General features: G+C 35.7%; 1 protein-coding gene across 1 annotated transcript in view; it reads left to right on the forward strand.

The window, feature by feature from the left end:
- Positions 1 to 22,878, forward strand: part of TOPAZ1 (testis and ovary specific TOPAZ 1) — a 37,066-nt gene that overhangs the window by 10,987 nt on the left and 3,201 nt on the right. The window contains exons 4-17 of the mRNA XM_071735423.1: positions 80 to 210; positions 2,149 to 2,210; positions 4,533 to 4,645; positions 6,736 to 6,821; positions 7,585 to 7,722; positions 12,125 to 12,188; positions 13,135 to 13,286; positions 13,502 to 13,594; positions 13,814 to 13,929; positions 15,309 to 15,375; positions 16,367 to 16,541; positions 17,883 to 17,983; positions 21,244 to 21,409; positions 22,277 to 22,441. Of these exons, the coding sequence (XP_071591524.1) occupies positions 80 to 210; positions 2,149 to 2,210; positions 4,533 to 4,645; positions 6,736 to 6,821; positions 7,585 to 7,722; positions 12,125 to 12,188; positions 13,135 to 13,286; positions 13,502 to 13,594; positions 13,814 to 13,929; positions 15,309 to 15,375; positions 16,367 to 16,541; positions 17,883 to 17,983; positions 21,244 to 21,409; positions 22,277 to 22,441 (1,629 nt within the window). The remainder of the gene's footprint in view (positions 1 to 79; positions 211 to 2,148; positions 2,211 to 4,532; positions 4,646 to 6,735; positions 6,822 to 7,584; positions 7,723 to 12,124; positions 12,189 to 13,134; positions 13,287 to 13,501; positions 13,595 to 13,813; positions 13,930 to 15,308; positions 15,376 to 16,366; positions 16,542 to 17,882; positions 17,984 to 21,243; positions 21,410 to 22,276; positions 22,442 to 22,878) is intronic.

Raw genomic sequence — 22,878 nt, forward strand, 5'->3', positions numbered from 1 at the left:
CTTTGTAATATTTAGGAAATAAAAGCTTTGTTTTCTTGTAGCATGGGATGTACATAAAGTAATGTGATTACATTTTCAGCTACAGATATTAAGACTCGGAACTCCTCCAGGGGAAGCAGCCCTTTGGGAGGTGTTATTGGGGAGTTTCTTGAAGATGCACAACTGAACGACCTAGATGAACTTCTGAAGAGTTACGACATGGATGAAAAGGTAGTGAGAAATCATGCTTTCTGTCACTAAAGAGCTTAAGAAATTATAGTCTGTGTAATTGGATAATTCTAATTACTAAATCTGTTTTATCAGCAACATTTTTTTAATTTCCTGTAGTAGAAAGAATATTAGTGTTTCATATATTGCTGTGCTATTGACAATGCAAGTTCTGCTTGACAGAATATGTTTTTTTAACTCATCACTAACAATTCCTCTTCAAATGTGGAATTCAACTAAATATTGTTACATTATTTGTTACAGTAATTCCATATTATCAGTTCTTGAAAATCGGTGTCCCAGCAAACACCTAAGAGTACTTAGGTGTGCATACATGCCATTTTTGCATAACATTCCTAAGCTGGTGTTAAATGCTCCTCATCACACAGTCTGAAATGGATGGGGTGGTGTTGGAAAGCTGGGAGGCTGCACAGCCATCATGCATCCAAGGAGGATCATTCTAGGGCTCATTACTTGGACAGAAAGGCCATTACATTAAACATACTGACTTTCTGGAAGTTCACAGGGAACATTAAGCCATTTTCTTGCTCACTGACTTTATCTGACCTTTCTACTCCCAGTCCTCCTTTGCCTAGATAATGGGTCTAGGTCTTTTAACACTTGAAAGTTTCATATTATTTACTTTGATAATGGATTGGAATTTACATCTCACTGCCACTTAGACATAGCTGCTGGGTAGCCTTTACTGTTTTCCACTGCAAGGGTGGATAGTAATTTTATCTTGGGTAAGTTAAAGTGTAAAATTCACATGGCTAAAAAGTGATGAGTAATTGATAAGGTAATCAAACAGTAGGGAATAATTTTCCCTGGTTAAATCATTACTTAAAAGCAGAATAGAAACATTTTATTCAGCAAATGGAACTGTGGCTGGTAACATCTGATTGATAAAGTGAACAGCGACAGTTTGTTCCTTCACTTCCTAGGACAGGAGAGTCTGTCAGATACTACAAAGTACTTGTTGCAGTATTGCCAGGTCAGTCCCAGTTGGTCTCCTTCATAGTATTGTGGCTTTGTAAAATCAGTGTCCTGTTGGTTTTGCTTTTCTGTGCTGTGTCGGACAACAGTAAATATGTACAACTAATGCCACCCAAGCCTCAAGCAAAGTTAATCTGCAAAATACATGCTACAGTCTGAAATGGATGTGGATAGAAACTGTTCAGACCTTGTGAGGGAGTGGAATGGCAGGATACTTGTAGCAAATACACTAGTACTATTTTGGGTGATTTTTGGATTTTGGTTTTTTGAAGACTTTTCTAAGTAATAATGGTGTGAGAAGGACAAAAACTAAGCGTAGAGAAAACTCGTAACAGTATTTGTGGCACTCATAAAACGAGGTTTGCAAATCCAATAAGAGCATATCCATCTCTTCCATTCTTCAGCTGCTGTAAATTGTGAAGTTTAAATTACTTCATGAATAATGGACAAAACAAAGCCAGCATTCTTTGACTTTATTCTAGATCAGTCCTTTTAGATTCTAACCCATAAATATGTTAGGTGCTTTATTTTTTCTTCTTATCTGTGGTGATTTTCTGTCTCTGCACCATGGTGCACAGCTGAGCAAAAGCTTTGGATTTTTCCTCAATACATTACACTCAGTATAATGTCATTTGTGGGTTTCTACACATCTGTCAGGTGCAGTTAAAATTTGGCAGTGAGTTTTAAAATTGCTGGTGGGAGCCAAGAGAAATGAAGATTATTTTGTCACCTTTTTCCCAATTAAAAATCACTGTTGTAGAGGTCACAGATTATAATAGCAGTGTGTCCATTTGAAAAGACAGTGTAAGATTAACTACATTAGTCTCTACAGTCAAGACTATTATCACACCTGTCAATGATCACTGGCAGTTTTAAGTATGTAAAGTGTAACAGGCTTAGTAGTGATTTGCTGTATCTGAAAGTATATTTTAAATATCTTCACAGTTCAGTTTTGCTGATGGAGTGCCTGATGTTGAACAAGAAAAAAAAGGTGGAGCTGAAAAAAGGTATGTGTACTGTGTCCTGATGTTCACCAGTTACTGAACACATGTGATGTTATTACTGAAACACTCAGCATTTTAATTCAGTTTTTCTGTGTTACTGTGACTATGGGATAAAGAAAATAATTATGTTTAAATAATATGATTTCACTGTGCAAAGTACAAGACAAGTATATCCTTATCCTGACAGGACATTAGAAATTACTTGGTCTTCTGGTAGGTGATGAGGTGTGTGTGTCTTCCTGCATGCCAGTGTCTCACCTTGGCATCTCAATGTGGGTATAGCATAAAATACACTTTCAGCCACAATAGTACTTATCAGAACTTTAAAAATAAAAATCAAGTAAACTTTCAGCTTTCTTTTCTGCCTTTTGGGACTTCCTAAACTGGTGTAAGAATTGAAAGATCTAACTAAAATTTACTCTGACAAATATTTGAGCAGCAGTAGAAAAAGGTGCTTGAAAACATGGCATGTGGAGTTAATCACAAGCTTTACTGTAGTGCTAGTTTCAAGCTGTTCTTGCAGTGTTAATTGTTTGTATGACTGACAGTGTCAGAGTAAAACTTCCATTCAACATCAACCCAAGAATTAAGCAGAGTAAGACTTTCTAGAAAAACTATGTATAACTGACGGAATACTTAAGTAATGAGAAGAGAGATAACAGATATTTCAGTTATTTTCACAATCATAAAAAAAACCTTAACTGCCATAGAAGAGGGTATTGCTTTTTGCCAGCACCAGTGACATCTGAAGTATACCAGAAGCCTATTAAATGGAGAATTTTACATCATTTCATTAATACACTAGAGAGCTTCAAGCTCCTCTTTCTGGTAAAATATCCATTTAAATTTATCTGAGTAGAATAAATAGTTAGTTATGCTGTAGAATAAGTAGATTATGCTGGATAAAATATGTTTGTGCAAGTGATGCTGCATTACTTTGCTTCCTCAGTTGAAATGCAGCACTCTGCTATTAGGGAAGAGGCATTTATTCCTTCATTTGGAGTCAAAACTATTTCCTGTCATTTTACTCAAAAATGTTACCATCACAAAGTTTTATCTAGAAGAAAACATAGTAACTGTACCTGTTTAGCAAACTCCAGTTCTGGTGATGCTTTTAAAAAAAGAAATTTGTTAGAGCTATATAGTTTACAGTGCCTGGGAAAAATGTGTAGTTTCATGTCTAGATTAAACAGTGCAGCTGAAAATCAGCACACAGATTAAAAAGTGCGCTGAAATTGTTACCCTCACAGAAATTTCACAGAAGCTTACAATTCTGTTGTCAGATCTGAGGCTGTCATCTGAAGGGAGCATTAAAAAAATCTACATGGGTACTTCAAAATTCTAAGTAACTAGAGCTGCAGGTTATTTTTTCACTCCTGAGACCAGTACATTGGCTAGAATAAAAATACAGATTTTGAAGAATTTGGGTACATTAGTATTTATTCTTCTCTGCCATAGCATTTTTATTTCAAACTGTATTAAAAACAGTGTGCAACTTAGGAAAGATTTCAGTTACCCTATCCATGAGAGCTAGAATCCATTAAATGAGATTTAATGAGAGCTATCCATTAAATAGCTAGAATGGGCCTCTCATAGGGGATAGCAAGTCTGTTTCTGTCTCCAAACAGCAGGTGGGATGAAATTTTTTTTGTACTGAACTATGATTCTTAGTTGAAAGGAAGAAGATCTCATGAAAGGGTGCTATTTTTTCCTGTGGCTTTATTTACAAGTAAGAAAGAGAACTCTTGCTAGCAATATTTGAATCTTATTTTGGAAACCATCACATTTTTGTAGTTACCTAGAATGTACATATTTGGGAATAGTTAAGGGCAGAACACTCTTTATTGGAGTTCCCTTTGAAATCACATAAATCTGATGTGTAGAGACAGGTATTAGGAAATAAAACAGTTGGCTCATCAAATGTCATTCAAAGTTTTGTGGATTACACTGGCAGATACTACATAACAGGCTACTGAAAAATAGATATTTCTTTAGAGTTGACAGAAATCATCTCAGTCCTGCCTGTCAGCATGGTGAAAAAAATTAAAGTGGTTCACAGGTGTCTTTTCTACTTAGTTACTGAATTCCATACAGTTACACTTCAGGACAGAATTATCTCAGCAAAGATCATAATCATACTGGAATAGGTAATGGGAGTAATGAAAGTAAAGTTGGTATGACTGGTAGCTATTTAAAATTAGCAGCAGGTTTACAGGTTTTACATTCTTAATTTTTTATACACCTAGTCCCCATTTTAGGTTTTTAGCATATGGGAAAGCACCTGCTTAATTTAGCTAAACATTGTTTTGTTTTTATACTCAACAGTGACTATAAATACAAAGATCTTATGAATTGTGAATTGCTGTCAGGATTGCCATTGCATGCCCCAAAAGTAAAAGGCCTCAATGAAGCTACAGTGATGAATCCCCAGAAAAATGGTATTGTATGCTGTATTGGTAAACCCTGCAGAATTTGGTTTTGAATGTGTTTTATTTACCTATAAAATCTTAAGGAATTTCTTCAATTCCTGAAAACTTTTTAGTTTGCATACACAACCAAAAATGTAATCACTCATGATAGGTTAGTGGGGTTTTTTGGGCTGGGTTTGTTTTTTTAGCAGAATCCTATTTGGTGGGATCAGATAGCAATTATTCTATCTTGGTATTTATGGTTATCAGATACATGTAAGTGCCTGCATATTAGTATTTTGACACATTGTGTTTGAGCCAAGTCATTGGCAAATAACTTGCTTTTCTTTGTGATCAGAAACATGACTCTGGGTTTTCTTGTTTGATTATCTGTTAGTGAACCATGGCTAAGGGATTTTCCCACTTTGCCAAAGGTCAGAACTTTCTTGTTTACACCAATTCAGCTGTTTGTCAGCCAGTCTCTAGATTGTATCAAGGAAACTATTTGGATTTAAAAAACAGTATCTCATTTTGACCTACTATCTGTCTCAGCTGGGATAGGTACCCCTTAGGTGTCAGCCACTAGAGAATTTATCATGTAACAGAACAGTGGTCAAAGCTTCATTCTTTTTTTCTCTGCAAGTAACTCTTGATATTTAGCCTTACATAAATGCTTAGTTTTACTTGGCATACAAGGCTGAGAAAATCAGGGATTACTTACAGATAGATAGTGTTTTCTGTTTCTTTTCAACAGCCGTTTTGGAAATTAATGTTTTTAGAATTAGTAATTAATATAGAAGTTTATGAACATGGATTTCCTCATTTGAGATCCATGGCAGAGGTTCTTGCTTAGTTTCAAATTACACTGCCAGTCTGAGCTTGTAGAACAATTTAATCATTATGTCAATGAACAATATTTTCTGGAAGAGAAAGAAATGCTATAAAAAGCAACTGTGAAATATGTCTCTAAACTACAGGAGTTTGAAATTTCCCATGTCTTTGGCCTTCTGAAGAGTCCTAAACCTTCTTAAAATTATTTGAAATTGTTGAAAAAGCAAAAGTTTCTGTTCTAGGAGAGGGCAAAACAGTCTGGTTTTTTTCCCCTCCAGAACCGTGCAGGCAGGATTAGCTATTTTACTTTAGCTCCTGGTCCCCTCCCCTTTAAGTTTGTCATGCAGTCAAGCAAATCCATGCTGTGGGAATGGGAGGTATCTGGAGGAAAGACTTGGGAGCTCAAGCTGTCAGTGCCACTTTTCTGCATCTAGAGGTTGATCGACCCTTCAGTATTTTTCCTGTCACTGAACTTACCCAAGCCTGGATTTACCAAATTGCCCATCATCTCTGCACAAAATTATGCACCTGTGACGGTATCTAACAGTTAGATATTTAATTGTTGTACATTATATTTCTCCTTCCTATCCCTTGAGAGTCCTGTCTATTTAGAAAGACAGGGAGATAAAGAACTATGTACCTAGTGCAAGTCTCTGGACCAGATGGAAACCCTAAAAAGCAAAGCAGTCAAAAGCTTTTCTTTCTCTTTAGATACACTTGAATATTTGAACTTTAATCTTCCATTAACATTATACACTTTTTTCAGGGAAAAAAAATCTGTTAACAATAATACTTGAAGTTCTAAAACCAAATTTCTTGGTTAAGAAACCAGTGACTTAACACTGGTCTTAAGCTTTATGCTGTACTTTATGCTTAAAACACATGAAAAGTTTTGTTTCACTTCTGGAAAAATAGTTTCAGTTTATGGTTAGGGATGTGGTAATACAAAGATTACTGATAAAGTGCTGGGTTTTTTTCCTTTTGAAATGAAGACTTCTGGATATTTTTATTCCTCTTCATATCTCTGTAAGTTAGACTAGAAACCTTGGATAAAGTAGTGAAGTTTTTAATTTAAATGTGCTTAGTCTTGAAGTTTGTGTGAAGTCTCAGTTTTATAATTAACAAACTGTAACTTGAATTACTGGCTTTAGATTGTATAAATTACATTTTCATTAATCATTGCTGTGACTTGAACTGGAAATATAAAGGAAAATAAGATAAATGAGAGTGGTTTCAGTATGACTCATTTTATTACATGATCCACTTACTGCCCTTATCCTAATTTATAGATTACAGGTTTTCAGGACAAAGTCCCTTACTGCCATTGCAAAACGATGGAGATTTTGAGCCATTGAGGACAGAAAAAAATGCTGTTGTGAGTTCTTAAAGCCTTAATGATTTCTGATCATCTGGCACTAATTTTGTTAGCTATTCAGACAATTCTCTGTGTATCTAGTCAGAAATTATTGATCTGTGCATGTTTTTGTTTTCATGCCACTGAAGATGTTGTCACAGACTAAATACAGTTTCTAAGAACAAAATCAAAGATGAGAGGACAGCTATTCACAGTAGAGCTTTGCTGATTTCTATTTCCATCTTAAGCAAAACCAAATAATCCTTTTTGCTTTATATTTTTAAGGACTGAAAAGCAGACAAGGTTTCACACGTTTTAAGACAGGCTGAATTATCCATTATTCTGGCCATAATGGCTGAAAAAATGGCTGAAAAACAGTACAGGAAATAGATGCCCTACAATTCTGAAACTGTTATCCAGAGATATGCAGGAGTTTGTCACCTTTCTTCCTTCTCTTTACTCATTGTCTCACTTAGCAGTCCTTGCATTCTGTCTGTGGTCTTCAAGACAGATTTTTTGTGTGTGTGTGTGTTAGATACTCTAATGGCATGAGAAAGGATGGATCCTGGTCTGCTTTGAAATGCTGCTGATACAGAGGAGAGTTGTTTCAGAACAGAGTGGAGGCTTGTTTCAGAAGTTTAATTGTAGATGATATTAAATTTTTTCCTTTTGTTCATAATTTGTAGGTATTTTGAAATTTTTCATTAAAAAAATAACGTTTGGTTTCAAAAAATATTGTATGTTGGTTTTATTTCTGCTTGGTTTTGGTTTTGTTGTATTTTAGGTTTCTCATTCAGTCCAGCAGATGCTTGAGATGATTGAATTGCCTCGTAAATATTGCAGATTATATTTCATGACTTTACGTGGGTGTGAAAGAGCAAAATGTTGGTTTTGGCACGTTCCTGAACAAGGGGATGAAAAGGTAAAGATATTTGTTAAAGAAAATTACAGATTTTAAGTGTGAACAGTTTTTAATTGCAAAATGACATCTCCTTTATTCATTTATGTATGGAAAAAGAAAAAATTTCAGAGATTGGTGGGTTAAAAAGGTTTAGAAATTTTTCCCATCAAGGTCTTTTAAGGCTCTTCTTTTAAAAAAAAAGGTAGAATTTTGAACTAGTAGATCAACAAAAGAGCAAGTACAAGTATAGTGTAGTAGAATGGTGAGATTCTGATATCCCAGCCACTGGGAGACCCAAAAGCAAACCCAGACTTTGCATGTATTCTTAAGAGTCAAAAGCCAGCTGTGGTATATTACTTTCTGCAAGTTTTGTGTGTTTAAAGATGTTGTAATGTCCTTAAATGAAGCAACAATTGCCATAGCATTTGCAAACAAAAACACTTTTCCAGTGGTGGGCAAAGGAGACGTTTTCAAACCATGATATTTTATAAGGACAGGCAGAGATAGGGAGAGGGGGGAATGGTTGTAAAACTGAGAGTAGATTTAAATTAGACAGACATTAGGAAGAAATTCCTCAATATGAGGGTGCTGAGACACTAGAAGAGGTTGTCCATGGAACTTGTGGATAACCCCTCTTTGGAAGTGTTGAAGGCCACGTTTGGTGTGACTTTGAACAACCTGGTCTAGTGAGACGTCCCTGCCCAGGGCAGAGGGGTTGGAACTATGTGATGTTTAAGGTCCCCTCCAACCCAAACCCGTCTATGATTATATGAATTGTCCCTTTAAAAATGATAACAGGCCAAGCACCTCATGGTGGCACCAAAGTACAGAAATGGAAGATGGGTAAAGCAGCAACAAAGTCATCTAGTCAAATACAGGGGAAATAAATCTCTTCAGGACTGTTATGCATTCTAGTAGCCCACTTGCTTAATATTATGTTTTCATTGACTACTGTTAGGAGAATTTTTGAAGGAAATGCCTTTCCCCATAATTGAAATTCCTTTTATTTAGTAACATTTTGACTGGGATTTAGTACTCTTCATAGTTGTGGTTAGTTAGTCACGCAACACAACAGTGATTTAATTCTTAAAAACATCACGTTTTGAAAATCAGCGTGCTCTTAAGCACAGCAAGTTCTACAAGGTTCCAGATTTTATTTTTTTTTAATTGCCTTTAATTTTACACAGTGAAAACTCTTTTTTATTATTATTAAAATAAAGCCTAGAGAAAAGTAGGCTCGGAGGTGACCTTACACCGGCTTTCCAATATCTGAAGGGGCCATACAAGAAAGGGGGTCTTTTTACAAAGGTTTACAAGGGGAAATGGTTTAAATCTTGAAAAGGGGAAGTTTAGGTTAGTCATTAGGAAAAATATCTTTAATTTTGTGGGTGGTGAGGCACTGGCACAGGTTGCCCAAGGAAGTTGTGGCTGCCCCCTCCCTGGAAGTGTTCAAAGCCAGGTTGGGTGGGGCCTTGAGCAACCTGCCCATGCAGGGGGGTTGGAACTGGATGATCTTTAAGGCCCCTTCCAATCCAAACCATTCTATGACTGTATAAAGCAAAGTAAAAAAATACTGTTAAGACTGTTTTAAATATTCCCCAAAGTGTTTAAAGGGTGTGTCTAAAAGATCTGATGGATCTTTAGAACAAACTAATGGTAGGTTAAAGATGGATCCAGACTCTTCTCCATGGTGACTGGTGAAAGGGCAAGAGACAGTGGGCATAGATTGGAATCACAGGAAGGTCAGTTTGTATGCAAGAATTATGGGGCTTTTTTACTGTGAGGGTTGGCAAACACTGGAACAGGTTGGCCAGAGAGGTCATGGAATCTTAATCCTTGAAGACATTCAGAGCCTGACTAGAAGTGGTCTGAGCAATCTAGGCTATTTGACCCTGCTTTTAGCAGAAAAGTTGGACTGGATGGTTTTATGGTCTTCCAACCTCCACTATTCTGTGATTCTGCTTATTTATTGAAATACTTTAATGTGTAGTAGTCACTTGGATGACACTTCAGACTGTAGGATAGATAATAAATGTACAGTTACAAAAAATAAGTGGTTTGAAAAGACATCATTGTGCAAACTATTTATGTGTCTAATTCTATCTTTGTTTTGTGCACTTTACTCATGAGCTTTTTGGTCTTATGTTGTATACTCTAAAGAAATGTTTGGGGTTTTTTTTTTGACTTCTTACAGTCCTTTTCCTACATCCTGTGAATGTTTAACTAGAAACAAACAGGATATAAATTTTTTTTTTTTTCTGGATTACTCTTACCTTTCAGCTTCAGGGCTTTGGGCATATGTTTCTGTTGTGGTGCTTGGTTTTTTTTAATCTGTCTTCCGAAAGAAATGAAGTTGGAGTGTCCTTTTGTTACTGTCTCTTACTGCTTTTAAATAAATTTTTTAGATGTTGATCAGTTTCAGCCACATGTAGAATGGAGCGTGTCTCAGAGATGCCACTGAGTTCATAAACAGAATCTCTTAAAAAAAGATCCTGGGTTTGATCTCAGTGAGCAAAGGGCTGCAGCACAGGGTTTTACCACTGTCAGAGTGTACTCTGACTGTGAGATGCTGAAGGATTTAATAAATTCTGGTGCTTATTCTTCTGATTTAAGCACCTCTGTATCACTGTAGTAGAACTGTGTTTTACTGAGCAGTTGGTTATTTCTACAAAATACAGAGTCCTTTTGCAGTGTGTTTTATTGAACTGTCAGCTAAAGGAGTTGTGGAATCAGCTGGCAGGTAACAGAATAGTGGGGTCTGTGATGCCTTTTGAAAAGGGGACTTGTCTCTTTCATGTTCTTTCTTTCTAAATCTTACCATGATTAAATCAATCTCACATTTTTACACAGCCTGTAGGTTCAGTTAACACCTTTTATAAATGGAAACTGTTAAATCACTTGAAGCCTCCTAGAAGCTGTAAATTAGGTACACAGTTAGTGTGTTTTATGAATGTAATGTAACATTTCCTATGATTAAACACTACTACACGTGGATTTTCCAAGCAGTTTCACTAATGCTTGGAACAGTCAGAGCCCCAGATGCAACCTTGGCGTTTTTTGAGGGAAGTTAGTCCAGAGAAGGAGGAAAACAGATTCTAAAAGAGAGCAAACTAATGTACATCCTGTAAATGTGTGCTAAAGTTTGGTTTGGAAGTGCCCTGAGCCACCTGGGATTGGAGATTTGGATTGAATTAGCTAACCTGTTGCCAAGCAACAGTGTGTATGTATTAATGATCAAAGAATTTACATGATTTTCTGAAGAGTACATCCAAGACTATAGTTCAACAATGTTGTAACACTGTTTCAAAATAAAACAATAGGATTTATTTATATTCAACATACTTAAATGTACAGTTTTTCTGTCCTTTGACTTGGTAATCTGAACAGTTTAACAATTTTGAGAAAAGAAAAATGTCTTGGCCACAAGCCAGTATCTTTCTTCTGCTTTGATGATAATTCATTTGCTGTGTAACAAACTCCATGTGTGGATCCTGCCTAATTTTGAACTTACATTTAAAAAAAAAATATCTGACTGAGTTCTGTAATAACTTGATTACTAATGCAGGGAGCTTTTTATCTCCTGATTTTTCATTATTTCACAAAATAGTATTCAGGAGGACCCATTCAAATTGCTGTGCAAAAAGGCTGTAAATATTCCAGATGTGACAAAGGGTGGCTGTTTCTTTTCCTAGCTTGGAATTTTAAGGTTTAATCTCAGTAGTCTTTATTTCATCATCTGCAGAGGTGGAGTAAGACATTTACATATCACAAAACTGACAGCCTAGAAGAATGCTCCAGTCCCAATAGTATATAATAGTAATAGTATATATTAATTGCATATTAAAATATCTAGGTGTGGATTTATTTATTTATTTAGATCAAGCGGGCCTGGGATGAAACGGTTCATAAAATCAAGTTAGTTCCGAGGTTTGTCTTCTGTGTCCTTCTGAGGGTCTGTTTGTGACAATCAGTGCTAGCAACTTCCTTTCTGGATGATTTTTTTGTCATCTTAATGCATTGGTGTAATTTTTGTTCATCACGTTTTCACTTTCACCTTTTTGATTCACGTTCTCTGTTTGTATACAGACTGCCACACTTACATGAGTTCCAGAGTAACTGTATTTTCAAATTCTTTTTTTGACTGCTGTGAATATATACACACACATGAACGCAGTTTTGGTCCCAGCAGCTCTTTTCCCAAACATCTAATTTACATTATTTTTCTGTTTTGTTTGCTGTCCTTTTGACAATGCCTTTGCCTACAGACTCAATTACCTTTTTACAGTGTTTGTCAGTGTGTATGGGTTAAGTAAAAGCAACGTAAAGTTTGTTGACTTGCAAAACTCATGTTTGTAGGTAGTTGTTCTTTTGGGCATGAACAATGGTGACATTTTACTATGTATTTTTGTTCCTATTTTTCTAGATTTGCATGGCAATACTTAGGACATATATTAGTATCAAAGAATCTGGTCTTCTAAAACGTGCAGGTACTGTAGTAACTTTTGATGTATCTCTGATACTTAGCTTATTTAAAGCAAATTAAATAGGCTGTTGGGAGACAAATGCAGGCCACTTCAACAGTGAAGAAGTTGTTCTGATTTCAGATACATCCAGTCTGTATGTTTTCATGTTCCCATTTCCCATTGAAGCTAGGTAATCAGATACCCAGTTATCTCAGGAGGTTGTTATAAATCTTTCCTTCCACAGAAAATGGATTTAGCATGGATGGAACTACAAGGCTTGAGTAACTGGAGCAGGGGTAGGTTTAAAAGAACCAGAATTTAATTATGGCCTTTTGAAGAGCCAAAAATCACAAATCCAAAAACTTAGACCTAAGCTCTTGAAGTGAATGAAGTGCTTTTACAGAACCCAAACAGCTTGAGTTCAGTCCTTTCACGTTACCATGTATGCAAACAATTGCAATTAACACATTTGAGAGACTATAGTCGATTCACATTCATCTCAACTTCTGAGTTCAATCAGAAAGGGTTAAATTCTGCTCTGGGCAGTCATTGCTTTTACACCTCTCTTGAGCAATCTTCAGGTTTTGAAAGCTTATTAGAGCGCAGCATGGTGTGAATGTGGGATCCTATTGCACCCTGTGTAGTCTCACACTCCCATGCTGAAATACTGAGTGTTGTAATGCAGTAACACTGAGTCCCAGCAGTCTGCAGCACCTGTCTGTCAAGGCTGAGCACTGGAGCAGCTGTGAGACCATCCACCATGATAACCCTGTACTTCCTAGACCTTCATGTCTGGAAAGGCCTTACTACCTTGATGCACTTGCCAAACCTAATTTTCGTCCCCATCCCATAATGTCCTGGGTAATTTAGGGTTACACTTAATTAGACTGCATTTAAAATTTAAGAGATTAACTTGTTTAAATATTTAGCATGTCACCCCAAAGTGTCATTGTTTTAATTGCTTTTTCAGTCGAAATATTTACGAAATACTACAGAGAAGTTACTCCTGGTGTGAATTTTGCTTCTCGAGTGCTGAATGATCTTCTAATTTCTTTGCTCAAGAACTGTTTGTTGCAGGAAGTATTTCAAATATTGAATCTAACTGTACAAATCAATACACTGGTAGGTGACCTCATAACATTTTAAAAATATTTGATCAGTTGGTTGTTTTATTTGTTTGGTTTTTGAGTACTATGCCATTTGTAGTAATAAGTTTGGTTTTTACTTTGGTACTTGTATCTTTGGGGGAAAAAAGAGCAGAAGTTCCTGTTTTAATATGAAACTTTTTAATTGATCAGAGTTACAAGACTGATAGTGGGTTTTTTTGTCTAAATTAGCCAGCTGTAGATGTTGTTCTGAAAATCTTTGAGCATGTGGCTTCTTGGAATAGAAGAGACGCTGTGCCTACATTAATCACCACCTTCCATAAGGTAGGAGTTTGATAGTACTACTTGCAACTTGTTGGAATTTCTGAAATACCTTCCCTGTTTTAAAACTCAAGTATACCGCTTTAATATTATTTCAGTAGTATTTTTTTAAAGTTATATGTGACTAGCTGAACTTGGGATGCAGGTTTCCAGTTACCTCTCATTTACACGTGATCACAGGTTTTTGTGTGCTTACTTTCTTCCTCCTGTTTGCTACTACAGCTCATTGGTGCTGGTATGTTCCTTGAGTTTGAACATTTTGACTATATTATTAAGTTCCTTCACAAATTTCAAGTCTCCAGTCAGGAAGTAAATATTGTTTTGAACATGAAATCCAGGTATGTATTTAAGGAGCTTTATTATAATTACATCTGTCTAGATCCTTCTTTATGTTCTACTTCTATAAATTTATGTAAAAAAAAAGGCAATTAGAGAATGCAAACTTAGTGTTTTGGATGAAAACACAATCATATCATGTCTGTTCGTATTTTCAAGTGCTGTCAATCTACTGTGCTTTAAATATTAAGGAACTCAAAGTTTAAATCAAAACTTAGATTCTCTCCACAGTTATGATACATTTTTTCATACTGATCATAATTTTACAATCTGTTCTTAGCTGTGCTACAAGTTTGTAGAACTGCAATTAAATTGGAAATATCATGATTTAATATATAATTTAGGCCTCCATAAGCAAACAGTACTTCTGCAATAAACAACCCTTTCTAGGCAACAAGACCATTAGTTATAATCTGAGGTAGTCATGTCATTTACTCTACAACTGCATAAACATTTGTGCCAACACAACAAGGGGGGGTTTTCAGTACTGCTTGATTATGCTGGGCAAAATGTGAAGTCACAGACCCAATTTTCTCCAAAATTGTTGATGTTTCCTCATCACATGGTCAAGATTGTGATCCCTGGTTTGGGGGTTTTTTTCAGAAAAATTTTGTAGAAATTGTTTGCTTCCTTTCTCGTAGAGTACCTTTCTCGTAGAGTATCTGGCTCTCGTAGAGCCACGGATCTCAGTGTTTTACCAGTGCAACTTCCCACACTTGTCAGAGAATTTTTTTTTACTTTCCAGATCATGAATCTCATTCACAAAGGAATGACTCCTTCCAGTTTGCCTCAGTATGTTTGTGTTTTCAGTGCAAAGGGAGAAACAGTCTGTATCTATAAAGACTGAGCAGCTGTGTTACTTCAGCAACCTCTTTTAGTTCATTCATACTTAGTTTTTGTGTCTCTACATGATAACATCACACTGGATACAGATATCCATTGTTTCAGTGCTGGTGACAGAATAAAGCTTTATGCTCCTGGGTGTTTGAAGCTGAAGAGCATCTTCATGTACTGAACTGTTGTTTTGGGTTTTTTACCTTTATGTCAGAAATACATGTGGTACAGTTCTATGTTCACTTAATGGAATACAAGTTTCACTCACACCTTTTCATTTACATTTATACTGAGACAAGGGAATATTTTCTCTTAAGATAGCTCTGCTCAATTACTTGCATAATACATGTGCTGACTTCCCTTAGCATGATTGTAAATGTCTGTTTTCAGTGTCCAGATTGCACAGTGTGTAGTAAATAGAGTCAAAAATCACATCATTTTTTTTCAGTTAGTGCATAATAATTTGTTAATCATTTTTGTGCTAGTGCAAAGTTTAGTTGAATAGGATGTGTTAAAATTAAGTAATAATATTTATTTCTTATGGAAGGCTTCAGGAAAGACATTTTGAAAAGAACTGGGTTTTTGACTTCAACTTGGCAGTGGCTGAGATGCAGGTACAGTATATACATTCTCTAAGCCTTTTTGAATGCTTAAGCCATGACTTCTAAACCTGCAAGAAATAGCAATTTATACATAACTTTAAATTATTGGGCTTTATTCTTAAATATATTTTGGTTATGATAAATATGATTTGCATATTCTTATGCAAAGACATATTTGCAAAAGATTAAAAAAACTGTCTGTTTTTTTTCTGCAGTACTGGTATTTTAATTTACATGCCTGTAGTTTTTGTCTTGTATCTAATTTGAAGATTTTATAATTTTAAGCAATTATGCCCTATATTTGTTGTGCTTTTAATTCGTAGTTGTACATCATTTCTCACCAAAAACTTAATATATTGTTTAACAAAAAATTCATATCTAGGATTAAAAGGCACAATTATAGAAAAATGTAATTGGCAACACTAAGCAGGTATTTTAAAGTATAAGAGAATAATGTTTAAGATTCTTTATTGGACACTTTCATATTCAAGGGCAAATTACTTATTATGCATAATTATAATATAACCTTCTTATGATCACACTTACTGTGCAGATCCTGAGACCAAAATTTAAGACAGGAAGAATCAGGACTTGTCTTTTACTCCTTTAACACCAAGGTCATCAAATGATATGGCAAGCAAAAGACTAATTCTTACAGAAAATCATCAGTTTGGCATGCATTGTGAGGGGAAAAAAAAGATACTGGATGAATGTCAATCCTTAGATAGGATTAATAAGTCATGAACTTTCCCAGTTGAGGTCATGACAAATGGAAAAAGGATTTTAAAATTTTATTTATTTTATTATTTCTTGAGGGACAAAAATGAACAACAGCCTATGCAAGTCAGGTAATAAGTAACTGTGCCATATTGAATGTGGGTGTTCATCTGCATCTTTTTTTCTGCATTAAGTCTGTCTGAGCTGTATTTCTTGAATTCCAGTGTTTTCTGTTTGGTGCTCTGGAAGCAAGTTTGCTTACATTTGTCCTTTACCACCTTGGCAGCATTGCAAATTAAAAAGTGATTGGACCAAGCTCGGAGCTTTGTACGTTAACACAAGAACTGGATGTGAACATTTTGAAGATCTTCAGAAGTTGTCTTTATGTATTGGTGAAATACTAGCTGGAGATTCTGAGACAGACAGGCCAGAAGTTCCTTTTTGTGATTTTGCTGATGCAGGTAAAATTTAAGATTTAATAGATGCTTTTGGTTCATTCCTGTTCTTCGTGGAGTTTTTTAACGAGATAAAAAGACAAAATTGTATGCTGTTTTCTGACTATTAGTTAATTCTCTATGTCACAATATTTAAGTGTTGTCATGTGAGGTGTCACAAACTACATAGCATAAATAAACTTTACATCTCTCAGTGGAGTTTTTTATTTTTATATATATATGTGTATGTATTTGTTTCAGAACACATTGAACAGGATTACATCATGTATATCATTTGTATGTTAATTTTTTTTAGTAATTTGGATTTTCAGAATTATTTAATTCTGTAAAGAACCAAGAACTTTGGCAAGGTTCTTCTAGTTTTTTAATAGTTCTGGCAGGTTTTCTTACCCCTTTTCTCCATGTGCCCCTTCATCTGTGTATCATTCTTCTAATAAGTTTGCAGAAAACTGAGGTTCAGTGAAATGTAGGTGAGATATTAAAGCATTTTATAATGGATGATTCGGATCTTTTTCGATCTGTATTAACTACTGAAATATGATTAATATTTATTCCAGGTATGTGATGTGACCTTTCTGACAACAGTCTTTCCTATTATAAAAGAGCCATCACACCTTCCAGCTGTGACACAGACAGAAGTTTTGGTGGGGTTTGGAATTTACTTCCCTAGAGCAGTGGCCTCCAAATTGATGGGCGTCTCTCTCAGTAAAAAATGTTTGAGGAGTCACCCTCATTGTAATTATTTATTTATAAATTATTAAATTAAATTTATTTATTTATAAATTATATGCATGTACTAGTGCAGTAATACATTACTGAACATACACAGAAGTACAAATTAAAAAGGATAAATATGAAAAAAACAGTGTTTTAAAAATATTTTCTTTTTTAATGGTACAAAAATCACTTTCTTCCCACACCTGAACAGATTGTGGTGTGCACACCCCACATTGGAGACCAGTGTTCTCAAATACCAGCAGTGCTTCCAAGCTGGATTATAATATGGTTGGAAAAACTTAAAATAACTCTGTCTGTAATGGCCACCACTTATTAATGGTACCAGAAAACGCAAAGTTTACAAATAGTGATGTTACTAAAATACGATTTTACATGTCTTAAGTACCTTGTGGGCGAGTGAGATTACTGTGAAATATACTGTCTGAATAAACTATAATTTTTTACCCTACTTCTTGCCATTAAAAGGAGGAAGTTGCTTCTTCTAATGGCAAATATTTCATAAAGTATCTTTAATATTTTCACAGTGAGCATGTTTGTCAAGTGAATAATGTCTTTAAACTTAAATTTACATGTAAAATTTATAAAACAAATTGGTTTTTTTCTTTCCAGTAATAAAAAATTCAAAACATAATGAGGGAGACAGAATTTTCATTGGAAGGACTGGGATAAGCGTAATGTGTTCTTACCACAAAGTACTGCAGTGGATGAAGGTATACTGGACTACAGAAACCTAAGTGGAAGAAAAAGAACAAACTGTTTCTTTTCTAGATGTTAAACTGTGTTTCTCTAGTTGAATGGGTGGCTGTTTCACCTGTCTTCCCACAATTTCAGTTGTGGTTGAGGTGCTGATGGCTTTGTTTTCCATAAATGTCCCTTTCTTCTCTCTGGCAGCAATGCTGTATTCTGAGACCTCCGAACACAGGGAATATTTACCTGTCTTTAGCAGGTCCCTATCAAGCTGCAGCACACTTGCTGTAGCTCTCAAAAAAAAAAAAAAAAAAAAAAAAAAAAAAAGTCACGGTACAGTGTAGTACTGTTCAGGAATAAATGGAAGAAGAATGTCTTTGCACTAGCACTTTTGTAGCATTGCATTAGAACATTTTTAAACATTTTTGTTCCGCAATACTCAGCAGTTAGAATGGTTAAGATATTCCTGACTGTAGAAGAGGGAGTCTAGGTTCTTGGCACTGGGAAAGGGACAGTGCTCGCATTCCCATCGAAGAGCTTAGTTTGGCTTTGGGTTCCTCTGTTGTCTCCAGCAGAGACAGCATATATTTAGGGTTTCCAGGGAAGTGCCTTGATACATTTTAGCTGTTTCCCAGATCCATCTTAAGGCAGATCCTGATACTTGAGTTGCCGGGTCTCTGCTATTCCAAGGAGGTTCATCTTCACATCCTAATTTCAGAGGTGTAAGGTGTCAAAAGCACGTGTAGTTTTTTTCCCTTAAATAACAGAGCTTACTAAAAGTAGACAGTTCTTAATAGTACTATGATTTTTCTTGTGTCTAGAGCAAAAGATGATTGCTCCTTTCAGAATGTTGTGTTGGGTATCAAACCCACCTCTCAACAACCTCTCACCACTCATCAAAGTGCTCCAATAGCCTTGTAGACCAATCTATGTTGACCATAATGGAATGTGAATGAGGCTGTTCACTGAATGGGATTTATTGAAACTGGCAGATCCTAAATGGATCTGCTTCAGGGATGAACTAGCACTGTCATTCATACCTCTCTCCAACTGGTTTGCTCCATAATAGGTATCAGATAAATCCCTAATCCTGTGGTCATGGGCTAGTATCTGCCTGATGCCAAGCAAGATACTTTTGCTAAAAAAGTGGCCTAGAAAATAAGATAGGGTGAAGAATTTGTTCTTCCTGCTTGTTCCTAGAGTAATTTTGTACTTAGGGCATGTCCTGTGCCATGTTAGGAACATTGTGGACTGCCTAAAGCTCTAGATGACTCTTCCAGGTTACTTTCCATTTGTGATCATCAAACTGCTTTATCACATAACATTGATGCTTCGTGGCTCTCAAGGGTAAAATAATGTGCGTTCCTTGGTCCAGAAGAGAGTGTTCTTTTTAAGAGCTAGAGAAAGTTCATAAAACAGCTGAACTTCAGGAAAACATGCAGATTTGAAACATGAATATGGCCTTTGTGGAGACAGCTCTTCAGGCAACACTATTCTACTTTCTGAATATTTACTTTTACAGAGTTCTGCAACATTAATGCTTCTTTGGAAACTATTCCATCCACTTCCTATTTCAACTCTTTTCCTTCTCGAACGGCCTTCCTGTGGTTTATTTTTACCTAACTTTTTTTTTACTTAAGAGGATTGGTCAGAGGTTCTTGTCCATTTAAGGATCTCATTTCATGATTGCATTTTAACTGGGTGCCCTCCCTTCAAAGCTCATTTGAGCTTCCAGGTACATGGCTTTCCATCTTTCTAGAAAGACTCAGTCCTTAGCAGCCCTTCCTTTTGCTAGAAGGATGGAATAGATGCAGATCCTCCTAAATTATGTATTTTGTCTCTGGTCTGCATTTAGATGTCAAGTTTCTGTGTTGTGGTCAAAGTTTCACCTGAGCATTGGTATATACCTGGTATTGGTATGTAGTTTTTCCCTTTGACCATGTGTATCTGCAGTTGGATGGATTTACACTTTAAATGTTAACTGAAATGATGTAGTTATTATTCTTCTGTGGCTTATGCCAAAGCAAACCATTGCAGGTACCTGTAGGTCTTAAAAAGTCTGCAATTTTGAGTGTATATCAGTCCATGTGTGCATATGCATGAAGCATTTTCAAAAAATAGCTTATTAGTAAGTTTCACTTTCTGTCAGCTTCTCTGTTCTCCTGAGCTTGCCTTTTCCTCTGTCTCTGCAACCCTCATTCCCCCATCACAACATATGCACATACACATGTATGACCATGATTTTAATAAACCACCTCCTCATTGATGCACCCACTAAACAAGAGCTGCAACATGTCTAGTTTGGGGTTTCATTTGTGTTGCTTGACCAGCAAGGTGCAGCCAGACAGGACAAGTGCTGAATCCTGCTTTGCCTTGCCTTGCCTCACCTTGACCTTGACTCAATCATCATCTTTTTTTAGATTGGTCAGATTTTAATTATCTTAGAGATTGTTACATTTCTTCCATCTTTGACTGAAAAGGTCAATCAAAAAGTTGTTAAAAGGAAGCTTCTGTTACATAACAACCTGGAATGTAGTGATAATGTAGTTGGTTCTGACACAGTTGCCGAGGGAGAATCATGGAATTGTCATGGTTGGAAAAGACCTCTAAGATCTTCATGTCCAGCTGCCAGCATCTCCCCTTCCCCAATAAAATAAGATATATTTGTCTAAATCTGGATCACCATGCCCAGTAGAGCCTGTTCTTAGTGCCTCGTTCACATGGTTTTTAAAATACTTCCAGGGATGGTGACTCCACCACCTCCCTGGGCAGCCTGTTCCAGCTTTCTCCAGCTTATTGTCCTGCTGGTGTTTGGCTTATGCTGGAGTAGTTATTTCAGTTATCCCTCTGCTGCAAATTGGAAAATCTCTGTATGATCTTGTTAGAATTTTCTAAAAAAAATTTAGTGATGAGTGGAATCAAAAGAGTAAAAATATTAATATACTGTTACATACTTTTACAGTAAGCAAATAAAAAATTTAAAAATATAATAATACTTCATAAGAACACTACATAGTAGAAATACTGTTATGGGGAGTAGTGTACAGGGAAGTGCTAAACAACGGGTTGGTGGGGGGGTTTTGCCTATATAATCAGAAAAACCCTTACTATTCATTAGAAATTTTACTGAGCTTTTTTGTCTCAATTCAGTCTTGATAACTAAACTGATTCTGATAAATCTGTATCACCAATTGAAATCTGCTGGATTTTGTTTAAATACACTCTGTTCACTGATCTCCTTGCTTTCTCTGACCTTCCCCCTTTCCCTTCTCCCTCATGCTAGGGAAGGAAAGTTTTGGATAAAATGCGTGAGCTACAGATTCATTTTACAGTCTTGAAAGGACTTACAGGTGCAGAGAGTGTAGCTTCAAGATGTCAAATTGTTAATAAAGCTGCAGAAATTTTTCTTAAAACTGGAAGTTTGGATGGAGCAACATGGGTATTGAGAGGTAAATTTACATGTTATAAAAGGCAGTTTTGATACAGATTTGAACAGTCCCCTTCTGTGACAGATTTCAGTTGAAAGTTACAACCTGTTTTGTTTTTGTTAAAGTTATTAATACTGGGATAACAAAAATAAAACATCCATCTTAATGGTTAGTATTCATCTTGATATCAATAAGAAATATTATGACTAATACCAAAATTTTTCTGGCATCCTACTCAAAAGCCTACGATGGATGCATCTTGGAAAATGACCCTGCCCTGTGTAGATTGTCTTTGAGCCACATGACATTCAATGGAAAAAAATTGCAGGGTTGGGTCGATGCAGTTTTTCTTCACCTCTCACAATATCCACATTTAGTAAAGTAGCTTTAGAAGAGTGCCATATTTCTGCAGTGTAATAATACAGAATTACTGGCTTTTTGGAATTCTAGTCTGCTGAAAAGAAACTCAGAAGTACAAGCAAGAGTAGAAGGTGCTCTATAAAATAATATCGAGCATCTAAAAATTGCTATTCAGTTCCAGATATGTACATAGATACATACGTATATAAAAACAATATGCAATAGATACATATTTATATACACAGTATTTCTATATGCCACTGAAAGTCTATTTTACTAGAGTGATCTTTAATAAAAGGAGTTATTTACAATATAAAGGTTCAGAGAATCCATCTGAGAAGTACTGTGAGGAGGAATGAATTACTATGAACTAAAACTGCATTTTCTGTGAAATTCTGAAATTTGTTTTCTGCTACATTTTACAATGGCCAAATTTTGTAATGGCCCAAAGTCACAGCATTGAGCTGTATGATAGAAAATACAATTATTTATTTCATAGAAATAACACTACACTGTTGTTTGCCACAGAGTCAGAGTGGACCACAAATTCACCATTGTGGCCCTGTAGTAACACGGACCTCCTCAATCGACATAACCTGCTGTGTACCTTAGTGCACAAATACTTGAGGAAGAGTTTATACAGGCAGGCATTTGAAGTTCTGCAGAATTTACCAGGTTTTCATAATCATTCTGGTAAGTAAAGAGGAAGGTACTATTTTAAGAGCTAAAATGTTAACATGGTTCTGTACTGTTCTTTTTTTGGTTTGTTTTCTGGCTAAAGTTCATTGAAGAAGTAATACTGTTTTAGGCAAGCTCTTTTTTTTTTTTTTTTTTTTTTTTTTTTCAGAGAGTGTAGTGGCCATTAAAACATGCATTGTACTCTTGCTACACACACACACACACAATTTTCCAGTTGGCTTAATTAACCAGGGCAACAGGAAAGACTCACTAAATTTTTAAGGATCATGCATAGTCTACACAATAAGATAAAACAGGCATATCATTTGGGTGAATCATTTTATCTTAACTTCAAATTAATGTATTGCTTTTTTTCATGTTAAAAAGTTAAGTGTTCTTTTGGGCTCATTTTATCTGACATATTTTATATGTGCACTTCAGGATAAGATGTG

The sequence above is a fragment of the Heliangelus exortis genome, chromosome 2 (genome assembly GCF_036169615.1).
Source record: "Heliangelus exortis chromosome 2, bHelExo1.hap1, whole genome shotgun sequence".
Lineage (NCBI taxonomy): Eukaryota > Metazoa > Chordata > Aves > Apodiformes > Trochilidae > Heliangelus > Heliangelus exortis.